Source organism: Lepidochelys kempii, chromosome 21, assembly GCF_965140285.1.
Source record: "Lepidochelys kempii isolate rLepKem1 chromosome 21, rLepKem1.hap1, whole genome shotgun sequence".
NCBI lineage: Eukaryota > Metazoa > Chordata > Testudines > Cheloniidae > Lepidochelys > Lepidochelys kempii.
Window position 1 is genome coordinate 17,077,362 of NC_136400.1, and position 22,709 is coordinate 17,100,070.

At 53.5% G+C, this 22,709-nt stretch overlaps 3 protein-coding genes across 5 annotated transcripts in view; 2 read left to right on the forward strand and 1 right to left on the reverse strand.

The window, feature by feature from the left end:
- Positions 1-3,388, forward strand: part of CPNE5 (copine 5) — a 195,661-nt gene extending 192,273 nt beyond the window's left edge. For all 3 annotated transcript variants that reach the window (XM_073320008.2, XM_073320009.2, XM_073320010.2), the window contains one exon: positions 33-3,388. In XM_073320008.2, the coding sequence (XP_073176109.1) occupies positions 33-221 (189 nt within the window). In that variant the 3' untranslated portion in view covers positions 222-3,388. The remainder of the gene's footprint in view (positions 1-32) is intronic.
- Positions 1-22,709, forward strand: part of CYB561D1 (cytochrome b561 family member D1) — a 433,261-nt gene that overhangs the window by 229,490 nt on the left and 181,062 nt on the right. The window lies entirely within an intron of this gene.
- Positions 16,574-17,572, reverse strand: LOC140901499 (galanin receptor 2a-like). The gene has a single exon (XM_073320425.1). It carries the CDS (start codon positions 17,570-17,572, stop codon positions 16,574-16,576), a length of 999 nt encoding a protein of 332 aa, XP_073176526.1.

A 22,709-nucleotide genomic window follows, 5' to 3' on the forward strand; every position in this document is an offset into this window, starting at 1 on the left:
CGTATGTCTGACACGCTTTCCTTCTCTCCCAGTTTGTTCCGTTCCGGGATTACATCGACCGCACAGGGAACCACGTCCTGAGCATGGCCCGCTTGGCCAAAGATGTCCTGGCTGAGATCCCGGACCAGTTCATTTCTTACATGAAGGGACGTGGCATCAAGCCCAACCCAGCGCCCCCTGCATACACCCCGACCTGCCCGACCCTTCAGACACAGATCTGATGAGCAGGAGGGAAGAGGAGCGAGGGAAAAAAACCCAAGGCCTCTTGTGTCCGCTGTTTGCTCTCTCTCTAGCTGGATACCAAGGCAGCCAGAGCTTCCAGTGAGATTCCTCCACGGACTGTTTCTCCACACGTGGCTGTAGGCAAATGGACAGTGAAGCTGTTGAGTGTCAGTGGAAGGATTTGTGGGACTAGACACAAAGGACGTGCAGGGCGGGGCAGGGGAAGTTTTTAAAAGGACAAGCACAGCGGCTGACACGCTTCCTCTCTGGGGGGGATGGAGGGAAAAGAGGGGGGTGGGTTATGTGAGCTGTCACCCCAGCAGACAGTGGAGGGGAGTTCCACGTCACCTGTTTCCCTCGGGGTTCTCAGCAGATCAGCTGTTCCGCCAAGTCCCCCAGCCTCTTTCTACTCCTCCCCTTTCCAAACGATTTTGAGTATTTTATAGCGCACGTACAGTCTACCTGCTGTCTCCAGTCTGCTGACATGTCTCCTCATCTCCTTGCTGTTTGCTGGCTTGGCTAATATATCAGTTTGGCAGACTTTAGGTTGGCTTCAGACAGCAGGTATCTATGTTGTTTTCTCTGCGGTTGTTCTGGGTGCACCATTGTTCTGAGTTACTAACGCTCCATCTCCTATCAATCCGATTTGGCAAAGATCCACACAAGGCTTTTTTTTTTTTGCCTTTTGCCTATAACCACATCACACTTTTTAAGCCCTGTGTTAGATCTGTGCAGGGAGCCCTTCCCATACCGTTCTGGACCTTTTGACATTGAAGACGCATTGTCGTGCGTCACCGAAATGCACTGACTGCTTGGGGAGGAAGCATTAGTTTGACCTTTAGTACATATGCATTTCGTGGCTGCTCCCAGCACCAAAACTAAAGCAGAACCTCATCACCCATGGTAGACTGACGCTCTAGCTCACAAGTTAGACTTCCATTAAAGCCTGGCAAATTCTGCTCCTGGGGCTAAGTGAAAGCGTGTCCCTTTGCTGTAACTCCCAGGGTGACAGGGTGACACTTTGGTACGGTTTGAACATCCCTCCTTCTTTTTGTCACTTTTTATAATGCGGGCTGCAGGATGTTGGCCACTACGAAAAGCTCTAACAAGGCTAGGGAGCAAAGTAGGTGAATGTAGCCCTAAAACATCAGCGAGATCATCTCAGCCGGTCCCTAGACATTCTGCTGCCCTTGGTGCCACTCAGTGGGGCTGCCTTTTTAAAAAACAAGTTTGGTTACATGTTTCTGGCTCCTGGTGAGACCAAGGCTGACGCACAAGCCCTGTGTCTAATGGAAATGGGGTGGCTAGGAGACCTCTATATAATCAAACACCATGGATATCCTGATTCTCCAGCTCCATACCTTGTGTAACAGTAGCCGGGTAACGGGCTAGGTAATTGCCCTGTGTTACTGCCCTGTGGATTCCCCTCCCTCCCCACAGTTAGCAATGGCCCAGGGGTTGATTAACAGAATGGAGCTCTAAGTGCTTTGTGTGTTTTAGGAGATTCCTGCCATGAGACACAGATTCCAGGATACAAACTCTCAAGAGGGCCAGGGGGGAAATGGAGCCCTAATTAAAGGTAGATGCAACGCAGCAACTCTGCGTTAGCACTCAGGGTCCAGCAGCGCCATCGCACCGCTCTCATCTGCATGAGATGAAGAACAAGGACAGGATCCAATCCAGACGTATAGCTGCATAGCACTGGAGTGGGAGGAGACATAAGGAGCCAGTCATGTATCCCAGTGGGCACATGTCACCAGCAGCAGTTAGACCCAGCTCCCCAAAAGCTCGAACCTTGCAGTGCCAAGTGTCACAGCCCCAGACAGTCACAGGAACACCCCGGACATCCGCAATGCCTGGCTCAGGTGCCCTGGCTCCTTTACAATGAATGGGGAGAGATCGGGGCCTTAGACTGGGACTTAGACTGCCAGCATGCTGGGCAGGGAGCCGCCTGAGCCCGCGGGAGAAGCTGAGGAGAGGGGTGTGTGCTAAGCCCCTGGAGTTTGGCGTCTAATTCCGGGGTTCAGGGAGCCCCCTGTCTCTGCTTGTGTCACCAACCAGGGCAAGACAGGTGTTCAGCTGCCTAAGTCACGTGTGGGGCTGGTCTGCTAGGGGAGCTCACAAGACCTGGGAGGGAGAAGGGGGAACTCTCAAAACCTTTAACCTGACCCAGGAGGGGAGAGCCCCCAGCTCATGCCCCCCCGCAGCCTGATGAGGAGAAGGTTGATGCCCTAGCATTGCTCAGTCGCCTCCAGAATTCAGCGTGGGGTTCGGGGGTGAATGGGAAAAAGCTGAAGCTGGCGAGTGGCTCTGTTGCTCTGGGAGTGCCTGGCCTCGGAGTCGCTTGCCTGATGGAGGGGATCTTTGACCATGAACTTACTGAGCTCCATAGTCCCAGGCCAGGGGCGGGGTCATGGCTATGTCACCTACCCACAACCCCCTTTGCACCCGCAGCATGCAACAGTCCTTTGTCCAAGTGCCACTCAAATTAAGAAGCCCCAAAGAGCACTCAGAGGGCGGCGGGGAGAGCGGGGAGAGCAGGCAGTGCCTGGCCAGGCAGCTCTGTACGCGTTACTGTCCATGTGTTGCTAGCGGGCACCATAGACCCTGCAGTGCCATGCCCCGTTCTGTACCAGTGTAGATATTGGGTGATGCATGCCAGTGCAGTCCTGTGCCCAGTTCTGTGACGTGCCGCATGTCCGAGCTGTCCTCCCACCCTGCGCTGCGTCAGTATGGATAGCAGACGGTGCACAGGAGGCATGGACACGGGCTGTGAAATCACAGCTCTCAGATCAGGCAGACACCCTGTGCCCGTGAGGGTGGCTAGCCAGTGCTGCTGAAGGAACACGAGTCTTCCAAGATTGGGTGTGTACGTTTCCACGGGAAGGGGGCCATTGTTCAGTCTATCCTCCAATCCGACTTTTCTTGACAAGCTACAGGAGGTGTCTCCATGGTCTGAGAATTAGCAAACACCCTGCATGTTACTAGGGAAGTTTGGCTCCTTTCCCTCTTTCTCTTTCCCCTCCCTCCCACTCACTTGATTTTTTATTTGCATGGGTGTTGACCTTTCTAGACTTTACACTATTGTATTTTGTGTCGAATGTCCGACGTGAGCTGATTTGTATTGGATTGCCTTAAACTGAAATAAACTATGCTTTTTACTACAGCAATGAGCTTGCTCTGATTTCCTGCCCTCCGAGGGCCCCAGAAAGGTCATAAAATGGTGTCTCCACCACAGGAGAGAATCTCCCCCAGACCTGATCTGACGAGCAGAAAGACAGAAGTCAGGTCACCTCTGCACGCTGGTGGTACGGAGCTGGTCCTTACATGAACGAGTTGCTTGGGGAGTTACCTGCACCACCCCGGGTTTGAAGGGCCTTTGCTCTGGCTCCTGCTCGCTCACTCTTTTAGGCTGACTCCCTTGTCCCCATTCTGTAAATATAAAAGTATCATTTTCAGCACCGTGAAGAGATGGGAGGCAGTGCCTCCCCAATCCCATTTGGGTCTCAGATTCCCCTTCAGCAGCCTTCAGCTACAGCTGCATTGTCTCCAAGGTGCCAGGACCATGACAACATGATGATCCCCGGGGTCCTTTCCTCTCCCACCTACTCCTGCCCTTTAGGCCGAAAGTCTAGAACCCCTGGACTCTCCCCTGGTGCTGCTGTTTGCACCCAGCTGGAAACCCCAGCACCAGATGGGAAAGTGGCTTGAGGCAGGAGCCCTTTGGTTTCAACAGCCATCCCTGAACAAATCTGCTGCGAACCCCCACCATTCTGTGTCTCCTTCTGGGGTGGGACTAGCTGGCTCAAGGTGGCAGAGGTGGCAGCCTTCTCTTGCTGATTTGGCTGGATTCAGTCAGCTCAGGAGTGATTACAGCAGAGCTGGGCCCTTCTCACAGCATTAGACTGTACCCCACACGGGGTACCATCAAACAGCTACACCCCTCCAGAAAGAAATCTTTCCTGACCCCCCACTTCTGGCCTTCAAACAACCCCCAACCTCTCCAAACTCTTCACCAGAAGCAGGCTCCCCACAGACGAGCACCCACGCCCCAGACCCTGCCAGAACAGCAGCTACAAAACCTGCAGACAAAGCTCCTCCTGCAACTACGATCAACACCCCCCACAATACACCTTTCAAGTTCCATGGGTCCTACACATGCCTATCACAACATGAGTCTGGTCCTACCATAAGCGCAGCGGACTGGACGAGATAATCTCTCGAGGTCCCTTCCAGCCCTATGAGTCTGTGTGGTGTACCTCATCCACTGCAATAACTGTGTGGCTGAAACCAGACAATCACTCTGCTCTTCAATGAACTCACACAGGAAAATGATAAAAGACAAAAACACCCAATCACTTGGGGGCAAACACTTTTCACAAAGCGATCACTCTGTATCTGTATCTGCATGGATTCACCAAGGGAAGGTCATGCCTGACTAATCTAATCGCCTTCTATGATGAGATTACTGGTTCTGTGGATGAAGGGAAAGCAGTGGATGTATTCTTTCTTGACTTCAGCAAAGCTTTTGACACGGTCTCCCACAGTATTCTTGTCAGCAAGTTAAAGAAGTATGAGCTGGATGAATGCACTATAAGGTGGGTAGAAAGTTGGCTAGATTGTCGGGCTCAACGGGTAGTGATCAATGGCTCCATGTCTAGTTGGCAGCTGGTGTCAAGTGGAGTGCCCCAAGGGTCGGTCCTGGGGCCGGTTTTGTTCAATATCTTCATAAATGATCTGGAGGATGGTGTGGATTGCACTCTCAGCAAATTTGCGGATGATACTAAACTAGGAGGAGTGGTAGATACGCTGGAGGGCAAGGATAGGATACAGAGGGACCTAGACAAATTGGAGGATTGGGCCAAAAGAAATCTGATGAGGTTCAATAAGGATAAATGCAGGGTCCTGCACTTAGGACGGAAGAACCCAATGCACAGCTACAGACTAGGGACCGAATGGCTCGGCAGCAGTTCTGCGGAAAAGGACCTAGGGGTGACAGTGGACGAGAAGCTGGATATGAGTCAGCAGTGTGCCCTTGTTGCCAAGAAGGCCAATGGCATTTTGGGATGTATAAGTAGGGGCATAGCGAGCAGATCGAGGGACATGATCATTCCCCTCTATTCGACATTGGTGAGGCCTCATCTGGACTACTGTGTCCAGTTTTGGGCCCCACACTACAAGAAGGATGTGGATAAATTGGAAAGAGTCCAGCGAAGGGCAACAAAAAATGATTAGGGGTCTGGAACACATGACTTATGAGGAGAGGCTGAGGGAACTGGGATTGTTTAGTCTGCAGAAGAGAAGAATGAGGGGGGATTTGATAGCTGCTTTCAACTACCTGAGAGGTGGTTCCAGAGCGGATGGTTCTAGACTATTCTCAGTGGTAGAAGAGGACAGGACAAGGAGTAATGGTCTCAAGTTGCAGTGGGGGAGGTTTAGATTGGATATTAGGAAAAACTTTTTCACTAGGAGGGTGGTGAAACACTGGAATGCGTTACCTCGGGAGGTGGTAGAATCTCCTTCCTTAGAAGTTTTTAAGGTCAGGCTTGAGAAAGCCCTGGCTGGGATGATTTAGTCGGGGATCGGTCCTGCTTTGAGCAGGGGGTTGGACTAGATGACCTCCTGAGGTCCCTTCCAACCCTGATATTCTATGATTCTATGACCTCTCGGAAACCTGCACAACACCGTCACTGGATGTAGGGCTTGTTACTACACTCTGTAACCCAGTAACCCCCTCACTAACCTGTGACTGCAGAAATGTTAGGCCACTCTGCCTCAAATGGCCCCTTACAACATTGGTTCTCAGTCAGGGGGATGTGTGCCCCCAAGGGTTTGCAGCGGTCTCCCAGGGATACATCATCTCATCTAGCTACTTGCCTAGTTTTACAACAGGCTACATAAAAAGCACTAGCAAAGTCAGAAAATTAAAATTTCATAGACAACTACTTGTTTACACAGCTCTATACACGACACACTGACATGTGAGGACAAGATTTCTAGTCCCGTTGATTTATTTGATAATTCTGTGGTAACAAGGAGAAAGTCAGTTTTTCAGCACAAGTGGCTGTGACACTTTTGTATTTTTACATCGCATTTTGCAAGCCAGTTGTTTTGAAGTGAGGTGAGATGTGGGGCTACGCAAGACAGATCAGACTCCTGAAGGGGGGACAGTCTGGAGTGGTTGAGAGTCACTGCCTTACAATATGTGTTAACTCCTTATGCTAAACAATCTGTTCCACCCTGCATTCAGCTGTGATGCTCGCAGGACCTTTCCCAGACCAGAAGAAGAGCTCTGTGTGGCTTGCATCGTAGACTATCAGGGTTGGAAGGGACCTCAGGAGGTCATCTAGTCCAACCCCCTGCTCAAAGCAGGACCAATCCCCAACATCCCTAAATGGCCCCCTCAAGGATTGAATTCACATCCCCTGGGTTTAGCAGGCCAATACGCAGACCACTGAGCTATCCCCCGCTTGGAAGCTTGTCTCTCTCACCAACAGAAGTTGGTCCAATAAATGATATCCCCTCCCCCACCCTGTCTCTCTCTAGTTCCGGAGCACAGTTATGGCTCGGTCCCATCTATACAAGAAAGGCTTAACCCCGGCAGGAAGCTACCGCATTCTCCCTGGGGCCCCAAGACCCCAGCCGGATGTAGACAGAATCACGGGAAGTGTTCCAGAGCTCAGGACCTCTCGAAGGGAGAGCTGGGGCTACCCAGCAAGGATCAAGTTTGTGTAACCAGGTCATGGCCAAGCTGACGCTAAGCATGTCTCTGTCTGCGCGCCCTGTGGCGAACGCTCAGAAACCCTGGCAGCTAACGGTTCCATGGCCAACGCTGGCTGCCTGGAACAGGTTCAGCAGAGAGACCCTCCCAGCCCAGGCACTGTTTTGGCCTCAGCTCTTCACTGGGACACTGCACCTTGTCCCCTGAGCCTCTCTCTGTCTAGACCCTCTGACCCTCTGTCCTCTACTGCTCCCCGAGAACGTGCCTGTCCAGATGATTTCAGTATCCCCTTGTTAGGCGGTGTGGGAGGGCTGCACAGGGGAGAGTCAGACCAGTAGATACTGGGTGTTCATCGCCTTGTGTGGCAGGTATGTATTCCACGTCTGGTGTGCCTGTCCTCCCTCTCCCCACGACAGAGCTCTTCCACACCCGCCTTCGTGGCTTCTAGGAGCCAGCCCTGCCTGGGGAGGGGAAGGCTCACACTGTCCCTGCTATTGTGCTGTGAGGCACTGACTTGACACCAAGATGCTGAGCTCTCGGTCAGGAGCCGCGACTGTAGCTAGCAGAATGTGGAGCCCACCGGGACTAGAGGAACAGCCAGCTGGATCCCCCAAAGGCCCACGTCGTCCGGCAGCATCCTGCCTCCCACTGAACCGGACCAGTCACTTCAGAGGAAGGTACAAGAAACTCTGCAATAGATAACTGCCCCAAGGAATGTAGATTCCTCAGCTCCATTAGTTAGAAGGGGCGGGGGGGGGGGTTTATCCCCCATCCCAAACTCCTGTTCAGTTTCTAGGTTTATACCATTGTCATTCTGGATATTCTGATTAGCCATGTAACTCTGCAGCCCTTTCCTCAAGCCTGATACCCTCTAATCCAGCTCTGTCCTGCGATGGCGAGTTCCAACCCATGAGCGCCACACCGGAGAGATGCTGCTTAAAGCTCAGCAATGACTCACCGCATCATGGAGTTTAGGGCCAGAAGGGACCAGATCATCCAGCCTGAACCTCCTTTAGATCACAGGCCACCAACACCCCCAGCATCTGCACCCTAAACCCAACTGAAACGAGACTGAAGTCTTACAGCCCACAGGAGACAAGATGATCGTGTGCCACAGGCAGAGAACATGAGGGACCGAGGTGAACCCATGCCAGAGGCCCCTGTGATGGCAGGGAACTGATTCAGTGAGATATACCCAGACTATCCTAGCAGGCCATCCACGCTCCATGCTGCAGGGGATGGTCCCCAAATTGCTGCTAATCTGACGTGGGGAAATTTCATTTCCAACCCCAGATGTGGCCATCAGAACAAGTCACACCAGCCAAGCATCTAAAACAATGGATTCTCTTTACCACCTTAGAGCACCAGCCCACCCCATCCAGTGTCCCATCTCTAGCCATCGGCATCTCTGATGCTTCAGAGAAAGGAGACTAAAAAGAAACAAAACAAAAGAAACCCCTTGAACAATTACCAATGCATCAGGAAGTTAAAAATATCTCTCCTGACCCCTGTAGGGTGAAGCCCTGAAGCATGAGATTTTAGGAACATAAGACAATAACTGGAAAGAACCCCAGGGCTGCTGAGCGTTGACCGCCACCATCACAAGCAACCCCACAGTCCTCATTTGTCCAGCTCTCACTTAAAACAGATTCAGTTGTTTGCCCCACAATGCCTCTGGGGAGGCAGCGTGCCAGAGCCTCCCCCTCTGACAGATCGAACCTTTCTTCTCATCTCCAGACTCAGCTTGTTCATGGCCAGTTCATCCCCATTTGTTCTTGTTCCAACTTTATCCTTGAGCTTCTCCCTCCTTGATGTTTAACCCTGATGTATATGTAGAGAGCAGTAAGAGCCCTGCGCAGCCTCCTGTTTGCTGAACCAAACTCCACTCACAAGATCGGCCCTCCATTTCCCCTGATCATCCCAGTAGATCTTATCTGCACTTGGTCCAGTATGAATGCATCTTTCCTGAACACGGGTGATCAGAGCTGCACCCAGTAGTCCAGATGAGGCCTCACCAGGGCCGTGTGCTATCAGGTTAACACTTCTCTCTCTCTACTGGAAAGCCCTCGCCTGATACAGCCTAGAGTCACATCGGCTTTTTTTTGCAGGTGCTTCACCCTGTTGGCTCAGAGCAGGGGTGAAAGTAAGTCGAGTGACTTATCCATACGCTGGGGCCGGCTCTGGTCCCTGGAAGGGGCGGGGCCTATGGCAGAAGGGGCGGGGCTGAGGGGGTCAGAGCCAGCCCCAGCCCACCCTGTAAGGTAAGTGCCCTCTCCCCTCCCCCACCGGGGTAACAGCAGCAGCCCAGGGCTCCGGTGGCTGTTTAAAGGTCCGGGGCAGTAGAAGCAGGGGAACCCTGGGCCCTCTATATAGCTGCCGAAGCCCCGCAGCCACTACCCCAGGGGCTCTGGCAGCGGGGCTCTGGAGGCAATTTAAAGGGCCTGGGGCTCCAGCCACTACTGGGAGCCCAAGGCCCTTTAAATTGCCCCCTGGGGAAGTCGGGCTGCCCCAGTACGGTGCACCGGCTCTTGCCGCTACGCCGTACCAGGCCGTACCAGCTTACTTTCACCTCTGGCTCACAGTCATCCTGTGATCAGCCCACGTGCCCCAGTGACTGTCGCTTCCAGCTGATCAGCCCCCTGTTTACAGCAGACACGATTATTATGAGTCTCTAGGCGCACGACCTTGCTCTTTGTTCTATTGAATTTCATCCCATTTCTATTACGCCAGTCTTCAAGGTCATCCAGAGCTTCCTGTAGAGCGTGCTGATCCTTCTCTGCATTGCTGATGTCTCCCAGCTTTGTATCATCCCCGACTGCAGTATCACATGCCTATGTCTTGGGCCAGGGCCCTTAATAAAGACACGAAATAAGATTGGTCCCAAGACTGATCCTGAACTCCCTCTAGTAGGATAGTTCACCTGTCAGCCCAACCTGTTGTTTTCTCCACTTTAGCCAGTTCCTTACCCATCTTCCCCTGCTTGTACTGATACCCACCTTCTCCAATGGAACGAATAATTCCCCATGTGGTATCATATCAAATGATGCTCTGAAGTCCATTAGCTCTACTGCATTTCCCTTACCTACAATAATCGGGCCCCCTAAAGGCCCATTGCCCAGCTGTAGCTCAGGGACTTGGTACCCACTGCCTGCACAGGGGGCTAAATTGTTGGTGCTCAGCTAACAGGAATAGTGAGTGGCACAAAAGTGACGGAGGGTGGGGAACACACAGAGCCATGATGTATGTGGGGCCAAACTCAGCGTTTCCAACACTGGTGATTTTTGTCACAAGTCTTGTGTATTTTGGTGTTTTTTTAAAGCCCCAGCCCCTGGAGTCAGGTGATCATGAGAGCATCTCAGCTTTCATAGAAAGACAAGTTGGAGTAACTTTCTAACATCCACGCTTTTGGAGAAACTCCCTCCTGAGCAGCTCCTGAAGGCTCACAAAGGAGAAGACAAAGAAAAAGGGACCCAAAATTCATCATTTTATCAATAGTTCCTGATTTTGGACTGCTTGGGGTTGGCAATTTCGGGGCACCCAACTGGCGTGTCTGACACACCCACGGGCACTTTACGGTCGCCTTGTCTCTGCGCAAACACCAGCTACGTCCAGCCCTCCCTTGACACTTCTAGCCGCAGGGAAAAGGTGTAGGGCAGTATCGTTACAAACCTCTGTGTAGCAGTATAGGCTAGACTGCTGCTCCCTGGCACAGCCACGTCTTCACACCAAGGAGCTGCCTGGGGATTCCAAACGGAAGGGGACGGATGTAAGGGCAGTCAACAGGGGAAACTGACCAGACGAGCCATTGCAGCGCAGACTAGTCTGGAATAGCTAGAGGGCTGATGCTGGAGGGAAAAGCCAACTCGAGGGCTCGTCTGCATGGAAAAATGGACTGCAGTCGCTGGTGTGGAATATGTGAGAGCACTAGGTATTCTGGAGTGGATCCTGTGGACACTTTCTTCTGTCATTAAAGTCATTTAATTCCAGAATAATTTGTGTGCTTCCAAAGGGAAGCAATTCTTCCCGAATGGAGTGATTTTCATTCCAGAATGGGGCCACATTAGCTACTTCGGAATAGCTAGTGCTCGTACTTAGCTGGTCTTTATTCCACACAAACTACTCCAGTCCATTTCCACATCCTGCCCCTCCTTGCCCCACAGAGAGCCCCACCCGGGCCGGGCCTCCCCCGAACTTCTCCTGGACCAAGCCGCCAGCCAGCCCACTTAGCCAGGGTCTCAGCACAGTCACGACTTCCATCTGAAGCCCTACCTCCCGTCAGGGAGCACATGTCCCAGACCTCCTCTGCCTTTACTGGCCCAGTTCCCCGTCACCCGCGCCTCCGCATTGGCTCGCGCGTCTGGTCTTAGATGGCCCCGCCATGGCAAGTGCGTCTCAAGGAGCCAGGATTCTCTTTCTCAGTCTACCGGAGTTGTCACGTACTGAGTCCTTAGTCCTGCAAATTGTCCCACGGCACCTGCCGTCCCCCCCCACCCCCCGCACTGCCTCCTCAGCCCCAGCACCTGCTTAGGTGGGGCCAGGCACCTCCCACAACCGCCCCAAAGCGTCATGGGGGGAGCATGCATACAGCCTGCTGTCTCTGCTCTCCCCCCACCCTGCATCCAAAGTGATCTCCCCAGCCCCTCTCCCACCTGACAGACCTGGCTGCCCTGCTCCATATTCCTCCAAACCCAGCACCCTCTACAGCAGGACTCCCCTTTCGGGTGTTCTTGGGAGGGGGAAGCTGCCAGACAACCGGCTCAGACCCATTGTAATGAGGGGCTGTGCTTGGGGCCGAGAGGGAAGGCTGGACACGGGAGGATTGGGCTGACTAGTTGACTAAGAACTCCAGGCCGCCTGCCAAGCTGATCAGCTGTGGGGCAGCAGAGCAGGACGGGGAGGCAGATGTGTGTGAGTGTAAGACTCGCCGTCGCGGGCCTGCTTCCCAGATGCGGAGTCTGGCCAGGGGATTCAGTGAGGAGCAGAGCCAGGCAGCAAGGCCAGAAAGGACGCGGGCCTGCTTCCCAGATGCGGAGTCTGGCCAGGGGATTCAGTGAGGAGCAGAGCCAGGCAACAAGGCCAGAAAGGAGTGTCCAAGACAGGTTGGCAGAGAAGATGAGTTACTCAGTTACTCTGGGTGTAAAGAAACTGGGTTAGAGGCTGGCTGATTATGGTTATTTATGTGTATTGCAATGGCACCTAAGGGTTCCTAGCGAGGATCAGGGCCCCACTCTCCGAAGTGACACACACTCACAAGCAGGGAACGAAGGCTGTTAAAGCATTTCAGCAGTGCACTGCGCCCTAGCTATTCCGGGACTCAATCTGGGTGTGAATTCTCCTGCGCGGGGTTGCTGGGTTTTGGGGCGGGGGGTCACTAGGGAAGGGCAGGAAAAAGAACAAAGTCAGACACTAGGGGTAAAGTGTCAGCTCCCAGGAGTAGGACTATGTATCAGTGTGTCGTTAAAAACCAGAGAGACAAGGTGTCACGTTCTGGGGCGTCCAGGCGTCACAGAAACATGCATTGCGAGTCTGTACATTAAGCCCTGCTTCAGTGCACCGACCCGGCAGCCTGCCTACAACACAGCTGCCCCATTCTGGTTACGCCGGGCAAAGGGATTCGAATGCCCCCCACCCCAAATTTTCCCAAGCCTGTGTGCTTTGCAATGGCCAGCCCCTCTCCTGGATTGATAAGGGAGGTATTAACATTTGTCTCCTCCTTTAAAGAAACAAAAGCACTTCACAGCTTATTACAGGTGTGACCAAACCGTGGCCCACAAGCCGCATGCAGCTTTTACTGTTAAATTGCGGCTCACGGAGTCCCCCCAGTCTCCACCTACCAGACCGGGGGAAGTGGTGGGCGGGGGGGCTTCTACCCTGCAGTGGAGTGGTGGGGCTAGGGCAGGGGTGCGAAACTGTATGGAGGGCCGGGTAGGGAAGGCTGTGCCTCCCCAAACAGCCTGGCCGCTGCCCCCTATCCACCCCCTCCCACTTCCCGCCCCCTGACTGTCCCCCTGAGAAACCCTGACCCAGGCAACCCACCCTGCTTCCTGTCCCCTGACTGCCCCCTCCTGGGACCCCCCACCCCAAACCACCCCCCGGGATCCTACCCCAAATCAAACCCCCCGCCCCCTGTCCCCTGACTGCCCCGCGCAACCCCCTACCCCACCCCACCACCACCGCGCGCGCTGCCTCGCCCCCTTACCGTGCCGCTCAGAACGGCAGGCGCTCGCAGCCCCGCTGCCCACGCAGCGGCATGGCTGCAGGGGAGGGGGAACAGCTGGGGGGGCCGGGGCTAGCCTCCCAGGCCAGGAGCTCAGGGGCCGGACAGGACAGTCCTACGGGCCGGATGTGGCCCGCGGGCCGTAGTTTGCCCAACTCTGGGCTAGGGGCTTCTGCCAGAGACGATTGGTGGCTGCTGAGAGTGGGGGGACACCATTAAAAAGTTCGCCCCCCCCCCAGTAGTTTGAGTCACACACACCCTGGCACGCCCCCCTTCCCCTCAGCGGCAAACACCTGGGAGCTGCAGGGAGGGGCCACTGCTTTAGCTCTGCAAGGACAGAAAGCACCAAATGCAGCAGGTTCCAGCTGTTTGCAGCTGTCTCTGCCCATGGCCGCAGGTCCAAGCTTGCTGGCTCCAGCAGCTGCCTTGCAGGGAGGGGCCCAGTAGCGCTATGTGACAGCGCGGGGCCAGCAAACCCTGGCAAACATCGGGAAAGGTCACACGTCACCTCTGGCTTCTGCCCAGCAGGGAGGGATTCTTGGGGCTTCAGCCCCACTGGGTGCACTTGCTGGGGCTCTGGGCTTCAGCTGGAGTGGGGCTGAGGCCCAGGCAGGCACGTCCCAGCTCTTGAACTTCTGAAGATTGTCGTATGTGGCTCAGAGGGTCAGTAAGTTTGGCCACTCCTGGTTTATTAACGTCACTGGGAGATTGCTAGTGGCTTAAGAGTGTGCTCCAGTGGTTAGCAGCTAGGACTCTGGGGTTCTACTTAGGGCCTTCCACTGCCTCCCCGTGTGACCTTGAGCAATTCGCTTTACCTCATGTTGCTCATCAGCAAAATTGTGAGGGTTCTCTGCAGAGCACTTTGAGAGCCCAGGGATGGAAGGTTTGTTTTGTTATTAGGAACCCAAGAGAGAATCCTTGTTTGTTGTGGTGGCATAAATTCTGGATCTAGAATGCTAGTGGGTGGATTGTTGGCTACATGTGCGAGCAAGCCCGGGTCTGCGCCTGGAGCTGGGAAGAGCCGAGACAGTGGGAGCCTGGACATGTGTGAGTTGTCTTGATTGTCACGTCTCTCATCCGAATGCAGAAACCCAGGGCCTGTGGCCATTCTTTTTTTAGAGTCTGTGAGCAAAAATCATCGGTCTGTTATAAAAGCCTTTTGCTCCCGTCTCTCTCTGTCTGTCTCCTGAACTGAGAAAGAGTGAGAGAGACAGAGGGCCAATCACTCATGCTGCCATGCCATTATGTCAAGCCAATGTCTGAATTTTTAAAAATTGCCATGTTAGTGTCTTGCATAGGCTCAGTGGCATTCGTATTTATGATTGATACTGAACACTGGGGACAGCACAGCGATCATTCGTCTTGCTGCAGAAATTAGTTTGTGTTTCAAGAGATTCGCCAGGCCCTGAGGAACAGTGAGGCAGGTGCAATGATGCTGTAATAACCCACACAGAGCAAAAAGAAAATGGGGGACTAGGCTTGCGGGGGCGGGGGGGGGGTGAAAATCACAGCCCAGCCCTAACATACGTGACTAACTTTTAATCAATAAAACACAAAACTCTAACAGCTGTTGAAAGGGAATTAGAGTAGCACTCTGCTCTGTCCTACCATCAAAGTCGACAGCAGAATCAGGCCAATGCTGAGACGTTGGACGAGCCTGCTTCCATTGCTCAAACCAACTTCCAGCAGTAGCCGCTCTTTTCTGGAATCCCTCCTCCACGGGGACCCCTCCCCGGCATCTAGACACAGGCCAGACTTAGGCCTTGTCTACACTAGAAAATGCTGTGTGTGTTTTCACATCGGGTGTACCTGCCTGGGTTTTAGAAAGAACTGAGGTCTAGTGGAGACTGGACAAACTGTTCTCAAACAGGATTCAGACCTGGAGGGAAGAAGTCTGCCTGGAATGGTTCACAGCACTGCTTCTGGCACAGCACATCACCTCTCCTCTGGGCAGGTCACACCCTCCGTGGGTCAGAGTTACTGCGGGACAATCCAAAGCCCCTATCCCAGCTCCTATTTCCATGATGGACTGAACCACAGCTCCAGTCTGAAATCCCCCTCCCACCCTCATCCTCGGCTCAGGGCTTAGCTTTTTTTCATTTCTGGGGGCACTGAAAAGTCGATCCGAAAAACAGGAACCACTTGCAGAAGCTGGAGGGGGGGAGGGCTCATATCAACCATAATTCCGCCCCCCACCCCCCCCGGGTATGATCATATCCAGAGCAGAGGCGAAGTGTGGTACTTGGAAGCACAAGGCACCTGTTGATCTTCCTGCCAGGGCAACAGGCTGCATTAATTTCAAAGCAGAGAATTGAAAATCGGGCTGAGCAGGAAGGCCCTTCGGATGCTCTTCTCTCGGGGGCTGGGAGAGAGGTTTTGTCAGGGGCAACAGAGACCTCTCGTGCCTGATTACGCCTAATGGACAACTGGAGAGACGAGCCTCCCAAACACTTACTGCTGGGCATCATGGTTGCTACTGCATGACAACCGCCCCAGGTCGTCCTAGCAACAGCCCCGTGGTGGCAAAAGAAGCAACCTGGGCCCAATCCTCCCAGTCACTGGCTTCCAAAGGATTGAGGAACAAGGAGTGCAGACCTGAGCTCTGGCTTCCACAGGGGTGTAACATTTCTTGTACACTGAGTGAACTCCATAGTAAACCCTTGACCAGTGAATTGTCCGGTGCTGAAGGGGCGAGATAAGCATTCAGTACAAAGCTGCCTTTCTCTTTCTCTCCCGGAGTTCTGTCATGCTAGACCAGTAGTTCTCAGACCTGTGTCATGTGACCCCTTTCACACAGCAAGCCTCCTTAGAAAAGAAAAACACTTTTTAATATATTTAACACCATTATAAATGCTGGCGGCAAAGCAGGGTTTGGGGGTGGAGGTTGACAGCTCATGACCCTCCATGTAATAACCTTGCGACTCCCTGAGGGGTCCTGACCCCCAGTTTGACAAATCCTGTGTTATGTGGGGGCGCTGAAGATCACATTGTGTCAATGACAGCCCCAGTGTCTAGTAAATATGCTTGAGCTCATGTCCGAGCAATAACAGGGACTTACCAACTCTCTGCAGCGGCCCCAAAACACACAAAGCCCCGAGCCCTTTTTCAATCCTGCTAAGCTCTTGCCCTCAGCCATATCTTGTAGCAATGAGTTCCACAGGTTAGTTATGCTTTGTGGAGAAACAAAAGAAAGAAAGAATTTCCTTTTCATCAGTATTAGATTTGCTGCGTTTCAGTTCCATTGGCTGTCCCCTAGTTCTTGTTTTACCAGAAAGAAGAGAAAGGAACACCCAGTCTATCTTCTCCCTCCTCTTCATTACTTTGTCTCTCTCTACCATGTCCCCTCTTACCCACCTCCTGTCTTAACTACATACCACTCCTTCCTAGTTGAACTGCCTGCTCTACATTCCGGCTCATCTGCAGCCTCTCCGAAAGAGCAGTTTTTTCAGGCTGCCCTGAAACTGGGCCGAAAGGGAGAAGCAGATGAGGGGGCTCACGGAGCAGTTGGAGTAGGCGAGCACCATGGCCAAACTGGAGGCCACGAACGCTGCAGGCGTCTGAGAGAGGCGATGAGTGGCAGAGAGGCAGATCACCACAGAGCAAGGGATCCACATCAGCACAAAGACCGTCACCACGGTCAGTATCATGACAGTGGCCTTCTGGTTGAGCTGGGTGCCCCCTGACGAATGGCCCTCATGGGGGCTCCGGCACCAGAGGGACTGGACAATCCTGGAGTAGCACAGGAGCAACAACAGCACAAAGGGGAAAAAGGCAACGCCCCCGAAGAGAAGGAAGTAGAGGAAGGTTTGCTCCGGGGTCAGGAGGAGCATGCAGTAATGGGCGTCTCCAACTGCCATGACCCTTTGGTGCAGCCAATTGGGGATGGAGACAAAGAAGCCCAAAAGCCACATGTTCATACACAGCAGGAGCCTCTGGACCTTACTGGTGGAGAAGGAGCAGGTGGGATGGACCACGGCCACGTAGCGCAGGATGGATATGGCCACCATGCTGTAAAAGCTGCAGAACATGGTCCACATGGAGAGGCTCTGGCTGCTGACACAGACGGCCACACCCATCTGCCAGTCCTCCTGGAGAAAGGTCAGCAGCAACACGGTGACGTTGTAGAGGAGGAAGAGCAGGTCAGAGACGGTGATGTTGACCATGAAGGTGCTGGTCAGGATGGAGATGTGGCTGCTGCTGCTGCTCTGGAGACCCTTGATCAGGACCAGCAGCAACAACAGGTTTCCTACAAGACCGACTGACAAGATCAGGCTGCAGAAAGTGGCAAAGACGTATCTGAGCTGCCTCACGGTCAAGCCAAAGAAGCTGTGTTCCGTGCCGCGTGCGGCGGTGGCGTTGAGGGTGCTGTCGAGGGCAAGGAAGACAACGGCCGTGGTGCCTGGGAAATCCATCGTTCCAGCTTGACTGAAAGGAGAGCAACAGAGTCTAGAATAATAATAACCAATAATACCCACAGGGTCCTGCTGTTGCACCTGGCCTCTGACCATCCCATGCACTTTACAAACATTGCAGCAGCCCTGGCAGGAAGGGGATTAGCCTAATTTTACAAATGGGGAAACTGAGGCACTCAGGAGCACTAATTTACCCAAAGTCATGCGAAGAGTCAGTAAGGGCAGGGAACAGACTCCAGGAGTCCCACTAGTGTGACCAGAGAGCAAGTGTGAAAATTGGGACAGGGTTGGGATGGGGTAATAGGCGCCTATATAAGAATATTGAGACATCTGGTCACCCTGGTCCTGACTCCTTGCCTCTGTGCTTAGCCTGATGTGGGCAGGGATCGCCCTGTGCAGATCCACTAGCGAGGTGCGACCTCGCTAAAGAGACGTCACCAGAACTCTGCTCAGTCTGCCATGATCATTCACTATGAGGCTACTCCTGAATGGCTCTTCTCTGGCTGCTGAGTTACTACCCATTCCCCCCCCCCCCATTGTGCAAACCAGCAGCTCCAGTGTCTTGCTCTGTTCTGCATATTGGGCACCTTTGAGTGCCAGCAAGTACTCAGCACCCTTGCCTGCTGCAGGGCGCATCCCGTCTAGTGGAGGGGTTATTCCTATTTCCCTTCTGATCCTTTGAGAGCGCATACTGCAGTGTAGCTGCTTCAGGACTCCCAGTGTCACCCGCCCGCCCACCCGCAGTGACCCCCTCTAGTGGGCTGATGAGCCACCCCAGCCTTGGCTCACAGAGCTGGGTCAATAAACTCAAGGGACAGAGACTTGTGTGGCTGGATCCAGAGGGGCCAGGTTTGGGCCCTGCCTGCTGTAGCCTGCTGCCCCACTAGAGAGAGGAGCTTTGCTGCTGGCCAAGCTGCCACAGGCTGGAGAACGTGATTACAACATAAGAACGGCCATATTGGGTCAGACCAAAGGTCCATCTAGCCCAATATCCTGTTGTGGTCTTGGCCTTCACAAGGAACTCCTTGGTCTGGCAAGGAGTCCCACAGGCTGACTGTGTGCTGTGTGAAAAAATACTTCCTTTTCTTTGTTTTAAACCTGCTGCCTATTAATGTCATTTGGTGAACCCTAGTTCTTGTGTTGTGAGAAGGAGTAAATAACACTTCCTTATTTACCCCAATCATGACGTTATAGACCTCTATCATATCGCCCCCTAGTTAAACAAAAGCCTTGTTCTTTGAACCTGAAACCAGCCGCCTGGTGCGGGAAATCCTGAGCCCTGAACACACAGATGCTGTTTTACATGCAGTGACATCAGCCAGGTACTGTGGGGCCAAGTGACTCTTGACTTTAAATAATGGGAAAAGAACAAAACACGAAGGACCATGAGTAAGATCGCCGTGAGACTGAGTACAACACCCCTACTACAGCCATCTGAACCCGCCAGAAATCGGCCGTCTGCAGACCGTGGAAATGTAAAGGTACAGTAAGCAGAAAACAAAATCCAAAACGTAGCTAGGTAAACCCCACCATCACCACCACCCATCCTCAACTAGCTCTTTGAGCCGCCTTCTGATTAAGCAGAAATATGTTTTGAGAAAATAACTTTTTGAAATAAACTCATCCATTTCTGCCCCCTCCCTGCCCCTTCCCTTTCCGCTGTCCCCTCATCTCTCTGGCAAGCCATTTATTTCCTAGTGCGCTGCCCTGGGGAGTCGACTGAGCAGATGAAGAGTCTGTCCTCTCTCTTTCTTTTCTACAACAACATCTGCATTGCAGAAGCAGCGTATGTGTCCTGTCAGCTCACTGGGAGGAAGGGCCGGCCCTGCATTCACGTTCTGGGTGTCAGGACTCCTGGGTTCTCTTCCTAGTTCTGTCAGGGGTTCACTGTGTGACCTTGGGAAAGTCGGTTCCCTTCTCTGTGCCTTGGTTCCTCCCGTGCGAAGGGCAAATTGTGACACCAACCTCCCTCCCGGGGGCCAGGAGCAAGGCTAACTGACACACCTTGTGAAGCGCTCATAGCCCAGGGTGATGAGGACCTGATAACTGAGTCAGTGGAGTTAAAGCAGGGAGGACGCTGGGATACAGGACCCAGAGCACCCCCTCAGCCTTCAGACCCTCATGGTCTCCACATTTGCCCTAGCTCAGAAACTCCCATTTTCTCACCTCCTAGATTTCTCCTAGTCTAGGGACGGTCCTTGTTCTGGTCTCTGCCCCTACGTCACCCTGTATTCACACCCCCTCCCATGCCCCCACCCCTCCATCACACCCTTTAACTGGCTTCTCTGCTGGCTGCCAGCCTGATGCCGCTGACTAACAAAGGGGCGTTGGCGCCAGAGCCCACTGGCAGAGGGACTGGGACCCTCCAGGCGCATTGCACATGAGGTGCCAGGTTCCGATGAGGATTAGTCTCGCTGGCCCTGGCCCAGAGAGCAGCTGGTCACCTGGCCGTGCAAGGCTCCATGTCAGGTTCTCAATAACCTAGGCCAGTTAGAGGTGACTCCTCTGCATCCGCTCAATGAATTCTGGTATTATCGCATGACTAGCACTTAGGACACCTGCCCCATTGGCTCGGTATTTAGCTCAGAGCTTCCTTCCCTCTGCCACTTTGTCCATTCTCATTGTAAAACAGGAACACAGCTCAGCTCTCGCCAGAGACTCCAAGTCCAGAAAGGACCCTTGTGATCATCTAGGCTGACCGCCTGCATAGCACCGGCCACAGGACCTGTCTGGATTCATTCCTGTTTGAACGAGAGCAGAGATTTGCTAAAAATAAATAAATAAATAAATAAATCCCATCTTGAGTTTTAAAATTGTCAGCGATGGAGAATCCCCCACAACCCTCAGTAAATTGGTTAATTGCTCCCATTGGTAAAAGCAGATGCTGTGTTTCCAGTCTGAATTGGTCTCGCTTCAGCTTTCAGCCATTGCACCATGGCAGATCTTTCCGTGGTAGACTGAAGAGCCCTGTTCAATATTCGCTCCCCGTGCAGGCTCTCAGTGATCCGGTCCCCCTCAGGCTCCTCTTGGTTAAACTGAACAGATTGAGCTCCTTGCCCAGGGCCACAAAGATGCAGAACCACCTGAGGCCCAGTTTTGGCTCCACTGCAAGCCACAGAACTCCCCTGGCCCCTGCAGGCAGCGAAACTCCCTCCGTGGCTACGTTTCCCAGGGTAAAAGTCCCTAGGCCTCTGTGTTTCTGCCCCGGGCACGTGCGTGCCTCATTCCAGGCCTCTCTCCTGACTTTCCCCAGAGTGATTAATGGACCAGGGAAAGAGGCATTCGGCCCCCTACGATGCAGGCGGGGTCCAATGTGGTAGGTGCACTCAGAGGCCACTCATCACATCTGGCCCCATTCGCAACCTGGCCAGAGAAGGAGAAAGGGGCGCGGGTGCCACTGCTCAGCGGTTTGAGCACGCACCTGGGATGTGGGAGACCCCGGGTCCGTCCCCTCTGCCACAGGGGGAGGAAGGATTTGAACAAGGCTCTCCCACCTTGCAGGGGAGAGCGATAACCACTGGGCAAGAGTTATCAGGTGGGCATTTCCTCTGGCCATTCTGTGTGGAGCAAGGCAGGTGCCTAACTCATTCCTGGAAGAAAGACCTTAAGCGCCTGGAGCTACCAGACCTACAGGTTCCCATTCCCAGATCACTAGCAGAGCTAGGCACCACTCTCCGAGAAAACAGGGGCTTCGCACACACCCCGCTCAGTGTCTCCTCTCCGCTAGCTTTGGCTCGGTGGGTCCCATTCTAAGGTGCCTGACTCTGCCCAGTCACCGAACAGGAGCCTGGCTGCCTGACCCGGCGTTGTGGAGCACAGCGCTGTCCTCTGAGTTTGTAGGCGCCTAAACATTCGGCACCATGACACCCGGTGTTGCAAATGCTCGAGTCCCTTCATGGCTCCCATTTCTATCGTCCAGCACGCTGGCCAAGCGCAGCAGCAAGGCAGAGCAGCAGGTCCAGAGACTTCCTAGTCATGGTTCTAAGAAGAAGGGCATCAGTCTACCCTCGGCTCGATCTTTCAACCGCAGCGGCTTGAACGCCCAGGCTAACGGACACTTGCTGCAACCCCTGTGCCAAACCCAGCAACTGCTGCAGGAAAATGCTCTTCTGAAGCCCAGTGAAACCCCTTCTCTCTCCCCTCAGGGACTGAGCCATTTGTACCACTGCTGTTGGAGGAAGAGAACTCACCTGGCTCAGGAGCCCAGACACAGGCTGGCCGGCTGGGCGAGGGCAGCGCTTGCAGCCTTATAGGCTTTGTCAGCAGCTGCAGGGCATATTATACTCCCTGACCAAGAGGGAAATGGGGAATCAAGAGAGCAGTGTCTTCCCCAGGCTCCCTGGGGCTGGGCAAATCAGGCCAGAAAGACTCAGTTCTCTGTGCAGACTTGTCCCAAAGCCACCTGCGAGGGGAGGTGTGGAAAGGGGAAGCTATTTTAATCTTCAGCTTTCCAAAGACATATCGAACCAAGTCCCCTGTGACCACTCGTGATCACTAACGAACTGCTGGTAGGATTTTACAAGCCAGGGGGGTGTTAATTTATGGCTCCCTAACCCTCCCCAGCAGTTCCCAGTGGGCTTGCTTCATTCTCCGCTTCCTCTGCTGAAGCGTCAGCGGGGCTGGGGAGGCTGCAGTTGAGCAGTGGGAGGGATTCAGCCCGTGGACAATGCTGGGCTGGATCGAAGCTTCCATACAAAGGCTGGGACCATGTGGCCTGGGAAGGGCTCTCAGCTGCCGTAACAGCAATCAGTCGCCCCTCTACACCCTCTCCCAGAGCCCTTGGCCTTTCTCCAGAGCCCTCCATCTAACAGGCCCCAAACGCTCTGTGAATAGTAGTGCCTTAGGGCTGGATTTCCAAAGCTATTTTGCCACCGAATGATGCACAGAGGCACTGTCACGGTTCCTCCCCCACTCTGAACTCTAGGGTACAGATGTGGGGACCTGCATGAAAAACCTCCTAAGCTTATCTTTACCAGCTTAGGTCAAAACTTCCCCAAGGTACAAAATATTACCCCCGTTATCCTTGGACTGGCCGCTACCACCACCAAACTAATACTGGTTACTGGGGAAGAGCTGTTTGGACGCGTCCTTCCCCCCAAAATACTTCCCAAAACCTTGCACCCCACTTCCTGGACAA

Coding starts and splice junctions, on each gene's coding strand:
- LOC140901499 (XM_073320425.1), bottom strand. CDS start 17,572: ATGGATTTCCCAGGCACCACGGCCGTTGTCTTCCTTGCCCTCGACAGC.